This window comes from Phocoena sinus, chromosome 20 (genome assembly GCF_008692025.1).
Source record: "Phocoena sinus isolate mPhoSin1 chromosome 20, mPhoSin1.pri, whole genome shotgun sequence".
NCBI lineage: Eukaryota > Metazoa > Chordata > Mammalia > Artiodactyla > Phocoenidae > Phocoena > Phocoena sinus.
The window spans coordinates 5,716,796-5,732,186 of NC_045782.1; the positions used below are offsets into that span (position 1 = coordinate 5,716,796).

At 42.6% G+C, this 15,391-nt stretch overlaps 1 protein-coding gene across 1 annotated transcript in view; it reads right to left on the bottom strand.

Moving 5' to 3' along the window:
- DNAH9 (dynein axonemal heavy chain 9) overlaps window positions 1–15,391 on the bottom strand; it is a 304,275-nt gene that overhangs the window by 247,525 nt on the left and 41,359 nt on the right. Inside the window, exons 11-15 of the mRNA XM_032616402.1 lie at window positions 13,074–13,142; window positions 11,225–11,351; window positions 8,197–8,452; window positions 7,267–7,508; window positions 1,424–1,559 (exon numbers count right to left, since the gene is read on the bottom strand). Of these exons, the coding sequence (XP_032472293.1) occupies window positions 1,424–1,559; window positions 7,267–7,508; window positions 8,197–8,452; window positions 11,225–11,351; window positions 13,074–13,142 (830 nt within the window). The remainder of the gene's footprint in view (window positions 1–1,423; window positions 1,560–7,266; window positions 7,509–8,196; window positions 8,453–11,224; window positions 11,352–13,073; window positions 13,143–15,391) is intronic.

Below are 15,391 nucleotides of genomic sequence, written 5' to 3' on the forward strand. Positions count from 1 at the left end.
GCCCATTCTATTTTGTGAAGGAAATGTGTTCCCTTTCCCCCCGTTTCCATGGAGGGAAGGTGACTTTGGCTACCATCCCCTGTCCCCATCCTCTTGCTCCCATGCTCTTCTCCTCATGAGAGGAGGACAAGTGACACATCGGACAGCCCAGATCAGGAGGGCTGGATAGACACTGGCCTAGGGTGAGTCCCTTATGCAGTGCCTGCACTCAAGTGTGGCTGGGGTATCTTCCTAAATCTAGAGGAGGGCTAAGTGACGGGACCCCCAACCTCCAGTATCAGAGGAGGTTTGGTCAGTTCACTAAGATGAGCACCGTTGGCGCTGGTCCCTAAGAACCAGTTTTCCAGTCTTGGTGCCTGTGTTTGATGCCCCAGGTTCTAGAAGGTGACCTCCCTGCCTTGTTGACTATGTCAGAGCCCATTTCCTGCTTCTGTATCTCCTTAATTTGGAGCACCCTGCACCATGAAAGCAAAGACCTTGCCTCTGACCTCAGTCACTCCACCTACCAGGACCACGGGGTGGGGGTGAGGGTGGGTGTTGCCCATCTGAGCTACACCCAGCGCTGGCCTTGCTCCTCTCTGCGCTGTCAACCTCTTGCATGGGCTGGATATCTGGACATGGGTCTCAGCCCACCTATTTTAACTCTGTATCTGATTTCTTTCCTTGGGTTGGGCTCAATGGACTAAGTTCTTATCTCACCTTCATCCTCACCTCATCCTTCACCCTCGCTGAGCTCCTCAGAATCTACCAGAATGCGAAAGGTGTAACTCAACTTGATTCCTGAACTCTTCTGCCCTTTCCATCCCATCCCTTACAAACCAAGGTTAGCCTTTACTATACAATCTTTGACTCTGTGTATGGACCATAAATTCAAAGCCCTTGGCTATCTTTTAACAGCTTCAAAGAATGCCCATTGCCTCCTTGACATTCCCTTTCCTTCTAAAAGCTACCTCTCCCCCAGCTTCTTGTCTGACTTTTTTGACATAGAAAAACTTGATTCTTCCATGTAAGCTGGCTACTACAACCTCCCTGTGTTCTCAAAAGGCCACAGAGATACAGTACATTCAGCTTGAAGGCAGGGAATGTCCCCTCCCACTGCTATGAGTCAAGTCCAGGTGGAGCTGCTCCAGCTTACTCACTCCTCCTCACTGGAGCTTCATTTAGACTGAATTGGCTTTTATATTTTTGCTTTTGCTATGGGCTTCACTATCTTAAAGCCTGATTTATCATCTGAGTTTTGAAGAGAGAGACGTCTTTTATCGTTGGACAATTTAGAAATGCAATGCCTTTGTTATAATTCACAAAATGTTCACTACACTTTGCGAAAAGTCACAGAGCACTCAATTGCACTTCACTGTAACTCAACAGATGCTATTAATGTTACCTTCCCAGTAATAAACCACATCCATAAGCCAGTAAATACCAGTATTTTCCAGGAGATACTTGAGGGAGCACTCAATGGCAAGAAAGAATCCATCTACCAACATATCATCAATGTAGTTAACATAAGTCTTCCAAATACTGGAGGTTGGGTCTGCTGAGAAAAGACCCAGGTTTTCCTACAAAATAAAGAAGAATGGATATAAACCATGTTTAATAATATGGGAGGACTGGTCTTATTATCATTAATGGGAATGAAAAGAACACATGGAGAAAAATTGCACTGTTATGAAGAATTTTCTGTTACAGTCAGACCTTGGAGATACTGTGGGTTTGGTTCCAGACCACTGCAATAAAGCCAATATTGCAATAAAGTCAGTCACACAAAGTTTTTGGTTTCCCAGTGCATATACAAGTTATGCTTACACTGTACTTTAGTCTATTAAGTGTGCAGCACCATGTCTAAAAAAAGAATGTTCATACCTTAATTTAAAAATACTTTATCGCTAAAAAATGCTAACCATCATCTGAGCCTTCAGCAAGTCATAATGTTTCACAATAGTATCAAAGATCACTGATCATAGGTCACCGTAAAAGTATAACAAGAATGAAAGAGTTTGAAATACTGTGAGAGTTACCAAAAGGTGACAAAAAGAAAAATGGCATGAATAGACTTGTGATGCAGGGTTCAATTAAAGAAAAAAAAACAGAACAATGCGATACCTGTGAATGCACAGTAAAGCAAAGCACATTAAAATGAGGTATGCCTGTACGTGTGTAACAAACCCATTCTGTCTAATGGGTATAACCCTCGCTTGAAAGGAACACAAAGTTAACCCATGAAGGAAGTGTGGTGCCTCATCCTCTCCCTGAGAAAGGAGGATGGGGTCAGGTCACCTTCTCAGGAGGGACGCTGATGGATGCAATGTGTGCTTCATAGATGCTGACTGATGGCTGTGGAGGAAGCTGCATCAGAGCAGAAGTCAGGTGGGCAGAAGAAGGAACACTAACGGTAGAGGGCATTATAATTCAAGACATAAGAAATCTGGGGTTCAAGCAAGTAAAGCATTTCCTGGATAATCCTTAGAAATGAACTGGAGTGGATCCCACTCCTGGGCCTATATCTGGACAAAACTCTAATTCGAAAAGATACCTGCACCCCTATGTCCATAGCAGCACTATTTACAATATCCAACGCATGGAAACAATCTAAATGTCTGTCGACAGATGAATGGATAAAGAAGATGTGGTACATATATACAATGGAATATTACTCAGCCATAAAAAGGAATGAAATAATGCCATCTGCAGCAACATGGATGGACCTAGAGATTGTCATACTAAGCGAAGTCAGTCAGAAAGAGAAAGACAAATACCATATGATATCACTTATATGTGGAATCTAAAATATGACACAAATGATTATATCTATGAAACAGGAAGAGACTCACAGACATAGAGAACAGACTTGTGGCTGCCAAGAGGGAAGGGGGTGGCAGAGGGATAGATTGGGAGTTTGGGATAAACAGATGCAAGCTATTCTATATGGGATGGATGAACAGCAAGGTCCTACTGTATAGCACAGGGAACTACAATATCCTGTAATAAACCATAATGGAAAAGAATATGAAAAAGAATATATATATTAATATATATAACAGAATCACTTTGCTGTCCAGCAGAAATTAACACAACATTGTAAATCAACTGTACTTCTATAAAATAAATTTAAAAAAAGAAATGAGCTGGAGTGTTTTGTTGTTGGCATTTAATATTAACTAAAAACCTTTATCATACTGAGTGAATTAGAAAATGTACACACAGAAAGGAATGCACAGGCTTTCTCTCCCTCCTTTTACATGATACAGTCACCGACCTGGTGGTATGGCAAGTACAGATGTCCCATTTACTCATCATTCAGCCTTTTTACAGCAACTTTCCATTTATCTTACATCTTCAAAGAACGTGGTTACCACTTTGCAAAAGTAAATGTTCTAGGTGACTCACGCTTACCCCTTTAGGAAACACTGCCATATTGTAAAGCTCATGATTCTGCTTTTAAATGTCAAAACTCTAAAATTTCTAAAGTGTATTACCTATACCTTTCCTTCCTAAGTAGATTAAAGATTTAATGAGAGTCCGTCGTCATGCAAATCATAACACAGTGACAATCCAGAGTTTCTCTTAGGTGTTACTAAAATGTTATGTCTGTTTGCTTCTACAGTTTAGTTTTTATGACTGCCTTGTAGAGTTGTTTTATCTCTTTCCTACTGTCACCCTATCAACATAGCTATCTACACCTTTCACCTCAAATCTACTATGGTACAAGGAGCAAACGTGTCAGAATTTTCTGTAAACTAACAAGAAATAGCTCAAGTTTCTGATCCTAGCCAAGACAGAGGAATGAGATTGGACTTTCCCTTTTGCTACAAACAGCTACAGAACGGGATATAAGAAATAATTATTTTGGGTAACTGGATGTGATCCCTAAGAGAAGGGAAATATTCAAGGTGAGCTTCACAACTACCTGGCTTTCTACCTAGAGGCACTTTCCAAATCATGGCATAGGAAAGTGGACCTCAATTAGAGCATCGTTCCTGCTGGGCAGAAAAGACAGAAACGGGGGTTTGGGACTGCTGAGGTTGCTGAGCCCTTTTGAATCTCTGACTGAGGATTAAGCTGTGCATATTTAGGGCAAGATTCTGCAAGGCCTGGCAGAGAACAGTTACCGGGGGCTCTAAGCTGAATGGAGCTTGTGAAGGTCATATAGTGCTGGAAGATGTTTGTGTTCTATCAGAAATAATGAAAAGACTTCACAGATAACCCAGGACTTCACTTGAGACTCCAGAAATGCAGTGCTTTAGGATTAGAGCTCTATTCTAGAGCAAGGCCTCTTTAGACTCTCCCTAAGGAAGCTTAACATAAAGCCCCAACAGGGTCAAGCTGACCCACCAGTGAGGTAACTGCCTGCCGAAACAAAACCACAAACTCTTTAAAAGGGAAATAACATCCAGATTCTAAAGTGGCATCCAACATGACTAGAATATAATAAAAAATTACTAGACATGCGAAGAAGCAGGAAAATGTGACATTTAACCAAGAGAGAAAATAATCACTAAGAACAGACTCAGAAAATAGCTGCCACGCCAATCCTGGAATGCCTATCCCTTCGACTTATGTGACACAAAAATAAACCTCCTTCACATTAAAAAAAGGACTCAGAAAATAAAACAGATGTTGGAATTATTAGACAAGAATGTTGTAATTTGATTAACCGCCACCACCACCCCCCAATTTGGTGAAAAACAGATTTAAAACCTCACAAACTCCAAGCAGGCTGAATATAAAGAAAACGTATTTAGGCACATCGTAGTTGAATGGAAAAGAATACAAAGAATTTATTTTAAAAGAATCTATTAAAAGGAGCCTGAGAAAAAAGGGGACCAAAGATACACAGTACACTGGCTTCTCATCAGAAACCTTAGAGGGTAGAAGACAATGAAATGACTCCTGAAAGGAAAATAGAACTGTCTACACTGAATTTTATATTCTGTGAAACTCTTCTTCAAAAACAAAGGTGAAATAAGGACATTTTCAGATAAACAAAAACTGAGAGACCGTGTCATCAGCAGACCTAAATTGCAAGACATACTAGAGGAAGCTCTTCTGGCTGAAGAGAAATGACCATAGATGGTAACTTAGTTCTACAGAAAGGAAAAACAAATCTGGAAATGGTGACTATGTGGGTAAATACAAAACTCTATAAATATCTTCCCCAAAGCTTTTAAAATAAAAAATTGTAATACTCTGTTGTGGGGTATATTATACACACCCACAAACACACACATGCACACACACCAACACTATAAAAGATGCCTGGGCGGTTTGAATTGTTGCTAGGTTCCTATATTTCATGGGAAAACTCTAAGTAGATTGTGATTAGTTCAAGAGACCTACTAAAACTTAGAACAACCACTGCAAGTGTGATGCAACAAGGTAAAGGCTGAAATGGCAATTGAGAGATGAAAATACAATACTAGAAAATATACAATTAATAACAAGAAGATGGGAAAGGAAGAGCAGAGGAACAAAAAAGAGATGAAGCCAATGGAAAACAAATAGCAAAACAGTGGTGCTAAATCCAACCATATCAATTAAGTGTAATGACCTAAAAATTTCAATTAACAGGCAAAGTTGTTAGATGTAGAAAAGTAAGTTTCTACTATATGCTGTCTATAAGAGAAGAAATTTGAATCCAAAGAAGCAAATAGGTTGGATGTGAAAGGGTGGAAAAAGACGGACAATGCAAAAAGTAGGAATAGTGAATCTGGAAGAAAGGCAATAGAATTATCAGAAAAAAAGACTTCAGGACAAGGGAGTATTATTAGAAATAAAAATAATTTCATAGTGATAAAATGGCCAATTCATCAGGAAGTTACAGTAATTATAAATGTGTTTGCATCTACTAACAGAGTTTCAAATACTTGATGAAAAATCTGAAAGAACTAAAGGATAAAACAGACAAATCCAAAATCATAGGTGGAGATTTTAACATTCTAAGCTTCAGTAACTGGTAGAACAAATAGACAAAAAAACTGCGAAATCATATAGACCATCTGAACAATACTATCAACCACTTTGAACTAATTGATATTTTATAGAACGTCACACCCAACAATGGAAGAATAAACATTGTCAATTGCACAAGGAACATCCAATAACATAGACCACATTCTACATCATAGAACAAGATTTGATGAATTCTAAACAAATGAAATCTTACAGAGTATTTTCTCTGCCCATAATGGAATTAAACTAGATAACAATTTCATTAAGCTATCCAGAGATGACCTAAATCTGTGGAAATTAAACAACATACTTCTAAACGACCACTGAGTTGAAGAACAAATCACAAGAGAAAAATAATTAAAACTGAATGATAATGAAAATGAGGCAGACCAAATTTGTGACTGCAACTGAAGCACTGCTAAGAGGGAAATTTATATCATCAAATGCTTGCAGTAGAAAGGAAGAAAGGCTTGAAATCAACTCTAAGTTTCAACCCTTATAGGCTAGACAAAAAGGAGAAGAAGCAAACTAACCCCAAATTAACCAGAAAGAAAGAAATGATAAATAACAGAAATTGATAAGCTAGAAAACAGATAAAGAAAATTTAAAAGGTCAAAAGTACAACATTTTATTGTGTTTCAACCCACAGAAAACCCAAAGATAACAACTGTGATTCATTACTGACTCTGTGCATGAGATCAACCCAGGAGAACTACCCCATGGCTACTTCAGTAGGGCGGGAGCTGGTGGCCATTTATAGCTCTTTTCCCTCGTCCAGTCTTGGATGATGAGACACAAGGTTTGCCCTGATCACAACGCGGGGCAGAGCCTTCCTGCATGAAGGGCAGCACTCTGCATCTTTCCTTCTCTACCCAGTGCATCAGGGACACCACAGTCGTCTTGCATATCTCCAGGCTCTGCAGAGCTGGGTTATGAGGATGATGCTTCAGGGCCACACTAGGTTGTGTGGACGAGTTCGGGGTGGTTAGTGCAGTGGATAAATTAGGATTCTGTCCTTGGCATCTCCTTCTACCCCCTAGGGGTTTGGTGCGGGATGTTAAGTCGTGTGACGACTAAGTGGTGTCACTATTAAGATCGTATTAACTTTGACACACTGATACCAGAATGAGACTTGACATGCTCCCCATCCATTTAGTTTTTAGCTCTTTTGCCATCAGTTTTAACTTCTATCCCTGACTGCAGAAGACACAGCATCTACTGATTGTTCTAATTTCCAAATCACTTCTAGCACCCAAACACACTTCATGATGCTTTCCCTGTACTGGTGGTATGTGTGTCTGAGAGGCTGGTTATTACCTGCACAAGGGCATGAATCTTAAAGCCAGATTCTTTGATAAGACTGTAATATTCTTCCATTCGATCATGCTGATCATCCATAGAGAGAAGGCATTCCTTTTTCCCATCTTTGCTCTTAAATATTGGCGACGCCCATGTTTTCATGATGTTTTGAATCTCTTCCACGTTGTCTTTCGTTTTCTGAACTCTTTGTTCAAGATCGTGAATACTACTGGTGATCTGAATGACATAATCCCAAATGCCTGTTCCCCAAAAGAGATAGAATTAATTGACATAGCTTACAGTGGTAGAGCGAAAGGTCTGGTTGCTATGAAACATAGGGATTTAATACCTGTGGGTTTTTTTCTGCACAGGTTAGTTTGTAATCATCAGAGCCTTTTCCTTCCTAGTTGCAACAAAAAGCCACCCCTTACCATGACCCTGGTTATGGCCTCGGTTACGAGCTCTTTGAAGGTAGGGGTCACATCCCCTGTATTTCATATTCTCCTCACCGTCCTGCACATGGTGCCCTGTACATGTTAATCAGTCAATGAAAGTTTATTGAATTGCGCTGGAGGATACAAGAAAAGTAAATGCATAGTTCCCTCATTTAAGATGTTTATGGTCCAGTTAAGAAAAGTAAGGAACAATGATAATGTAGTAAAAATCCTCCTCCATGGAGTGCCCAGTATACGCTGGAGACTGCGGGAGAGTTCATGAAAATTCCCCAGAGCGTGGCAGCAAAGCTGTCTAAACCTCCCAGGCATGCAGAGGAGGCGGAAGAGGGACGCCGTTCCTCCTCGTCTTCTCTACGTTGGGCGCATATCTGAGAGGACAGACTCGTGCTTCAAACCCAGATCAGATTAACCGGGGAATGAAGTGAGGTTCTACCAACTTGATTAGAATCTTGACTTCCAACCTTTCACCAGACCCCAGGTGGTCTCCTGTTACCTTCTGTTTTCCAGCTCAGAGTCTCCTCTGCAGCTCTCAGGCAGAGATCGATATTTTGCAGCTCTTCCTGCACTAATGGAAATTCCACCTCTAGCAGAGTTTTCATAACCTTGTTGTACCAATTTGCCATCAACTCCAATTTAGCCACAAGCCGCCAATAGAATCCCCTCGAGGAGAACATGGCTGCTGCTGTCTCAGGGATGTGCATCATCTGCTGGGGTTGAAGATACCTCGTTTCTTTCAGCACGGAAATCAGCTGGAGAAAAGAATCAACGTAAGTGGCTGTAGTTCAGTGGCAGCGAATAGCAGCCGTATCGATCGGGACTGGGAAACCCCAGGGGCCCAAGGGCCTTCTGGGTCCTTTCTCAACTTCTGCTCCTACTGGTTCCTTAAATCTTCTCTGAGAAGGAAAAGACAACTGGGCTCCCAACTCTCCTTCCAGTGGCTCTGGGCCAGCTCTTCGTTCCTGCCCGGATAACCCTACTCAGGGTTAAGACGAATGCTAATCCTTTAGCAGGGAAATGACCTTAGCCTCCGAGTTTATACTGAAATAAGCACAAAATAGATATTAAAAATTTTAATGTAAAAAATGAAAAAAATGTGGACGATTTATATAATATTGAAGTAGAGAAGATCATTCCAAATGTACAACCAGAAAATAAAAGATAAAATTTATATGCATAAAATATCATACACATAATAAAATGCCACACTTCAACAGATAAAAATACTTGCAGCAGATTTCTTAATATCTGACAGATATTTCACAAATAGTCTGACAAACTCACAGGAAAAGAGAGCACTTTCACCCAAAAGTGGGCAACGGACATGAATAAGCAATTCACAGGAGAAGAAAGATAAATGTCCAATGAACACATGAAAAACTTTCTACTTTACTAGTGGTCAAATAAATGCAAATTAAAACAACATTGAGATATTACATAGTTTTTGGTTCAACAGGTTAGAAGTGATTTGAAGAAATGAATGATATCTTGCTGGCAGGAGAATGCCTGAGTTACATCTTTCTGAAGAGCAAATTGATAAAATACGCTAAAACTCTCAAAATGTGAGCACCCTTTAGCCCAGCGATCCCCTTTCTAGGCATTTATCCCAAAGAAATACGGTGCAATAATAACTAAAGATGCTTACTGTAGCATTATTTATAACATATTTTATCCAAATATAAGATGCCATTAATGGTAAGATTCAGTAGTATTTTATGTCATAAATTTTATGTCAGTAGTATTTTATATCAGTAGTATTTTATGTCAGATTCAGAAATATTTTAGTATTTCACCTAAGGAAGAAAAAAATGTGGTTTATTTAACTATAAACACATGCTATTTTCAGAGATATTAAGATATAAAAAACCCGTGTGTGCCCTAGAATCAATGAAATACAGATTGATAAAACGAGAAAATATTTAAATGCCCAACAACAGAAAATTTTAAATAATTAAAATAAATTATTTAATATATAACAAATTACTAAATATATATATATGTTTTTAACCCATACAATTCTTATTCTGGTCAAAGCTTTGATCATGTCTCTCTAGAATGACAAATGTGTTACTGTTCATTCTTCATAGCATAGCTGTTGCCACTTTGCTTGAGGTTGAAAGCCAAGGGATATTCGTAGCCCTTCTCTGACTTGTCGTGTTTGTAGTCGTCTCCCCCGACTCACATTATAATTTAGGTATGTATCTCCCTCCCCTTTTCTTTTCTCACCCCTTTCCTCTCCCTCCTTTCCCTTCTATCACCTACAAACACCTGTAAAGCACCCACCATGTGCTGCACATGGAAGCAGACAGAGTCCTTGTCTTCGGAGCATATAGACGAGGGCCCATCTTCAATACTGTCTTACACCAAGGACTTAATTACTACAATCATACCATCTGGACTGCAGCCTAGTTGGTAATCCAGGTACTCAACTCTTTGGGCATTTAATATTCAATACTGCTCAAAGCGAATGCTGATAAAATTACTCCAAGGATTTAATGAGTTCAACCTCAGACTCATGTCTTGCCAAAGTGAAGAAACGAACCCTCCACCTTTGTTGACTTTTATTCTAGGGGGAATTGATGTTCTACTTAAACTGGAATTATCTCAAAAGAAACCAATATTCTGTCAGCTTAGCTTTCAGCTCTTTCTATGCTACATTCCTATGGAACATGCCAACAAGACAGAACTAGGAGACTGCCTTTAGCTCGGTGTGGCCAATACCTTTCATCAGTTTTTAAGCTGAATGATGTACATCCTGATGTGGGCTTGCTTTTGGTTATAGTTTTCTCCAGCATTAAGCTTTCCATGGCTGCTACAGCCCACTGGTCTTCTACCCTTTCTATTTAAAGCAGGGTTTCTCAACCTCAGAACCATTGACAGTTTTGGACAAAAAACTCTTTGCTGTGGGGTGCTGTCCTGTTCATTGTAGGAAGTTTGTATCTACTTACACCATGTGCTACTGGCACCCCCTTCAAGTTTGACAACCAAAAATGTCTCCATTTTGGGGACAAAATTGCTTTGGTTGAGAACCAATAATCTAGTCTCATTTCCAAAGCTACTCCTTGGAGATTTATCATATGCTACCTAACGAAACTAGACTTTTGCATGTTGAGATTCTGGCTTCTAACTAGCTTGTGGGCTCTTGGAAGTCAGGAACCAGGTCTTACACTTGGTTGGCCCTCTAGCATCTAGTCAACAGCCCTCACCCGCAGTGTGTATTCAAGGTAGGCCCGGTTAACTATGGTACCAAACGGTATCACTATGGTACCAAGTGATATTTTGCAATATTTTCTGTTGTGCAAAATCAAAGCAAATATACTGGCTGACCCTGGAGAAAAATGTGAACAGTGGACAACTTAAGAAAACACTACACCCTAAGATTTATCCCAAAAAAGAAATCCAGGGTGCAAGTTCTTTTGAGCAGCTTTTGCATATTCTTATACAAAGACTTTTTGCCTTTGAAATCAGCAGAGTCAAATGAAACTCTTCAGAAACCAAGAGGAAGTTACTGCCTTTGGACTTACCTGTGGGCTAAAGTTGACAGTGATCTGCTTTGTCTCTGGATCACGCTTCAGAAGTGGCCGGGAAAGGTTGTACTGCGACTTCTCTGATACTGTCTGACACCAGTCCTCGTAGAGTCTTGTCTCATACCTGTGAGGATCAGAGATGACGGTCACCTCATGAGCACCCTCCCAGCTCCCCAATGCCTGGCAATGATTAACTGAAGATACATCTCTATATAGATATATATAACATAAATGACATAGCTATATGTGTATATATATAACATCTCTATAGCTACCTATCTATCTAATCCAACCATCCATCCATCTATCTACCTTTAATATGTATATCTCAGGAATTGAAGATGCTATTAGTGAAATACCTGAATACATTCTTAAGTCAGAGTCATGACTCAGCTGGGCAAGTCAGCTCCTGCAGGTAACCCCTCATTTCCTAAAGGTGGCAAAGCTTAAATCAGAGGAGAGCAGAAAGAGAGACTCCATGCGATCTTCTGGGAGGATAAGGGAAGTGGTGATTAGTCTCAGTAAATGTTGGAAGCATTTATCGGGTAAGATTTGTTCTCACGCTAATCTTCACGTGGCTCACGGACATTCACTGTTCAGTCATTACACATTGATGTGTTGGGCTTGGGAGATAAAACGATGAATAAACATCCCATGGTAAACGCAGCTAGTGGTGCAACCACGGGTCAACAGAGGATGCAGCAAGTACAACCCCAGGCAGATGTACTGGGCATTAGGCTTTGAATGGCAGAGGTAGGCGGGTGGGTGGGGGTGATGAGGAGGATGCCAGGGAGGGTCTCACGGAGGAGGGGCGGAAGCGATGCTTGACTGAGTCTCAGGATGAGCAGCAGCTGGGCAGTGAGGGGGAGTGAGTGTTCCGGGTAGGAGCAGCAGCGCGGACGAAGGTTGAGGCAGGGAGCAGCAGACGGTGCGCTGGGGAGAGTGAGTAGACAGAGCACCTGAGGGAGGAGAGGGCAAGGGCCCAGGCATCAGGGAGCACGTTTCGGGTCACGGTAAAAAGGAGCTGGTGGGAGACACTGAGAGGCCTCCCCGACAGGGGATGTGAGGAGAGGGGATTTGGTGACAGTGTGGGCGCTGAGGGGCACAGGTCCAGAGCAGAGAGGCTCTTAGGAAGCCACTGCAGCAGTTCAGGCCCGAGAGGCTCTGATCTCTGGTGAAATGTGGGTGGTGGGTGCAGAGAGGAGGGGACAGATTTGAAGCTCATATTTGGGAAGTCAAAAGGGTAGAACTTGGGTGACCTGGCAGGTGGAGGTGCTGCCAGCTAAGATGTCTCCACAATGCTAAGTGTGATCGTAACTATAATCATAATGTGTACGGTGCTCCTCTTCTGAACCAGGAGAAGACTACAAGGCAAGACACAGACTGTGTCTGGACCCTGCTCCCCCAGAAGACTGACTGCAGCTTTAAAGAAGGAACAACTATGAACCCATGTAAAATCTTCGTTCTTACGCTTTCTCTGTTAACGGATGCAGGAAGTACTTTCTAAACTTATTGTCTCTTTGTGCGGCACCAACTGTCAATTTCCGCTTAGCGAGCAGCTGCTGAGGTTTTCCATGACACCGATCTCGGGGTGCCATGAGGAGCGCCCCACTTCTAGCTCTGCCGAGTTCACGTCCCCAATAAAATGGCACTGGAAAAGTGCTCATTTCCAGACTAGAGCTGCATTCCCCGGAGGCCTGCTGTTTGCAGCCCTGAAGCACTGCACCCACATAAAACACAGAGCGACACTTCACTGCCACCGAGAAATGTGCGCGAACTCAGAACTGCAGAGGGCATGGTGGGCGCTCTGCGTCTGCAGAACGATCCAGGCCCGGAAACTGCTTACTTTTCCAACAATGAGAGCATTTCTTCATATTTTTGTACCACGCGCTTTCCTTCGGCAGATTCCATGCAACTACCCATACAAAAGAGAGGGAAAAAATGACATCGAATTAGAAGAAGTGAAAATAATGATCTGAGTAACAAACTGCAGCTTATAAAGAGGAGGCTCAATAGCTTCGCAGGCAAGTTTCCAAAGGCCCCTAAATGAGCCTGCACTCTTCTTCCTGAACATCTGCCACCGGCCACTAGAGGGCATCTGCACTTTCCCAAATGCAGTCAGCGCCCACGTGACAGGACAGCCTCTCCCCGCCAGGGCTCCGCCAACCCCCTCACCCTGGCTGAGCCAGTCTTGCGCGTGTAAAATGAAGTCCTTCAAAAACCAGGAGGGAAATTGAGACATGCAAGAAAAATTCTAGGTGTTGCAGTTTTCTGTATTCAAGAACGAAACTGTATGTAACGTTATACATTATAACAAAAACTATATAACATATATGTGTATATATGTATATAACAGTGCATATAAAAAATAGCAATATATATATATATATACATCCCACACACATATACAAACATTGTCATATACGTAACAATATGTATGTATATATTCCCCTTCTCTGAAATCCATCTAGGGCACGTGATGAGAAATATTCTGCCTCATTACTCATTGCCACATTTACATGAGGTTCCCTCCCACCTCTTACATCCCCAAACTTGAGCACACAAAACGCACATACATGCACACAGACACACATGCACACACCTGTATGCTCACATGCGCAGACACACGCTCGGAGGCTTCCCTGGGTCCACTGAGGACCACGGAGGCATCGTTGCCCACACCTGCTCCCCGGTTTTGACACTTCTTTACAGCACAAAATGAAGAGTCCAGCTCCTGGGAAAGTTGGTGAAGTATCTGTAATTTTCAGAAACCTTCACACTAACTGTGTTGGAGGATCTTGTTTGTTCTGCTAGCAAAACGAGGCAGCTTATTGCAAAGATTCTTTAAAATCCATTTGCTCTTTAAATCTTCACAGGCTCCCCCCGAGCTTCGAGCTTTGATTTAAGCCCTCACACCTGCAGAGAAAGCACTGGATTTCCTGGAGTTTTTCCCAGTCGCTCGGTCCCCTTTCCTCGTGAAAGAGCAGAGGTGTCTGCAGGACAGCGAGGACAAGCCCTGACCCCAGATCTGTTTCTATCTGGAAGAGAACGAGGCTAGAGGAGAGAGTGACTTCTGCACCTCGGCCCCTGGGACTTGTCTGGGAGGCTTGAGAAGTCACAGGAATAAGTGCATCAAACTCCCTGCAGGTTCTACTTCACTTCATGGCGAGGAATCAAACCCATTTCACTAACCAATTCATAAATATATTACAGAGTATACACGAGAATGTGAATTCATTTTTAGAACAAACAGGAACTTCCATGGGAACTGTGGAGGACGTGGTGGGGTGCCATTCAGACACCCTCTCGGGACCACCCCCACCCCCAATCTCCCTCACCAGGAAGGCTGATGAAGTGTAGCTGCCTCCCTCTTTGAGAACAGCCTCAGACAAACAGACAGAGCTGCCTCCTCACCCACGGTCAAGCCCCTCCCTGTCCCACAGCCCACTTCCACCAACCAGCTGACGTGGGGTACAAAGGCCAGGCAACCCTAAAGGGTCAGACTTCCCCATCGGATGAGCTGAAGCCTACTTGCAACTGTGCTGCAGCTCAGCTTCTCCTCTGCCCGATCCCTCCCCCATCCCTCACAGGCGCGGGTCCCAAGAGCATCCCTGTAAATTCCTGCAGGCTGCCTCAGCTCTGCTCCAGGGAGCTGGACCAGGACAGCTCCCGCAGGCCACATTCCTAGCAGCAGCCCTGCCACCCTCCCCGCCCATTCTCATATCTTCTCCCTCCCTCCCTGGGAGGCATGTTTGAGAAGATGGGGGCTCAGCTGGACTCCCGGCCAAGCTTCCTATGGCTGGGGCGGGAGGGGTCCCCTGGCAGAGTTCTGGGTGAGGACCCCTGAGACCCAGATGCCTGTTCCAGTTCTGTCCTTGCTATCTTTGGACTCCAGGCAGGTCACCTCATTTCTATCTGCCTCAGTTTCTTCACCTGCACAACGAAGAGCTCGCTCAGACAGAGCAGACACTGCAGACGAATCTCCCACTGGGCAGGTCTGACTCACAGGCACGTTTGTTTGATTTGTACGGAGTTTGAGGCAAAGAGGAATACTTGCTGGTTTTAAAGTAAATCTAGATTTTCGGCTTCTCTCCAACAGTAGGGAGATTTCTCCCATTGAGTCATTCTTCCTCTTGGCAACACGGGGTGATGTGGTGGAGGTTC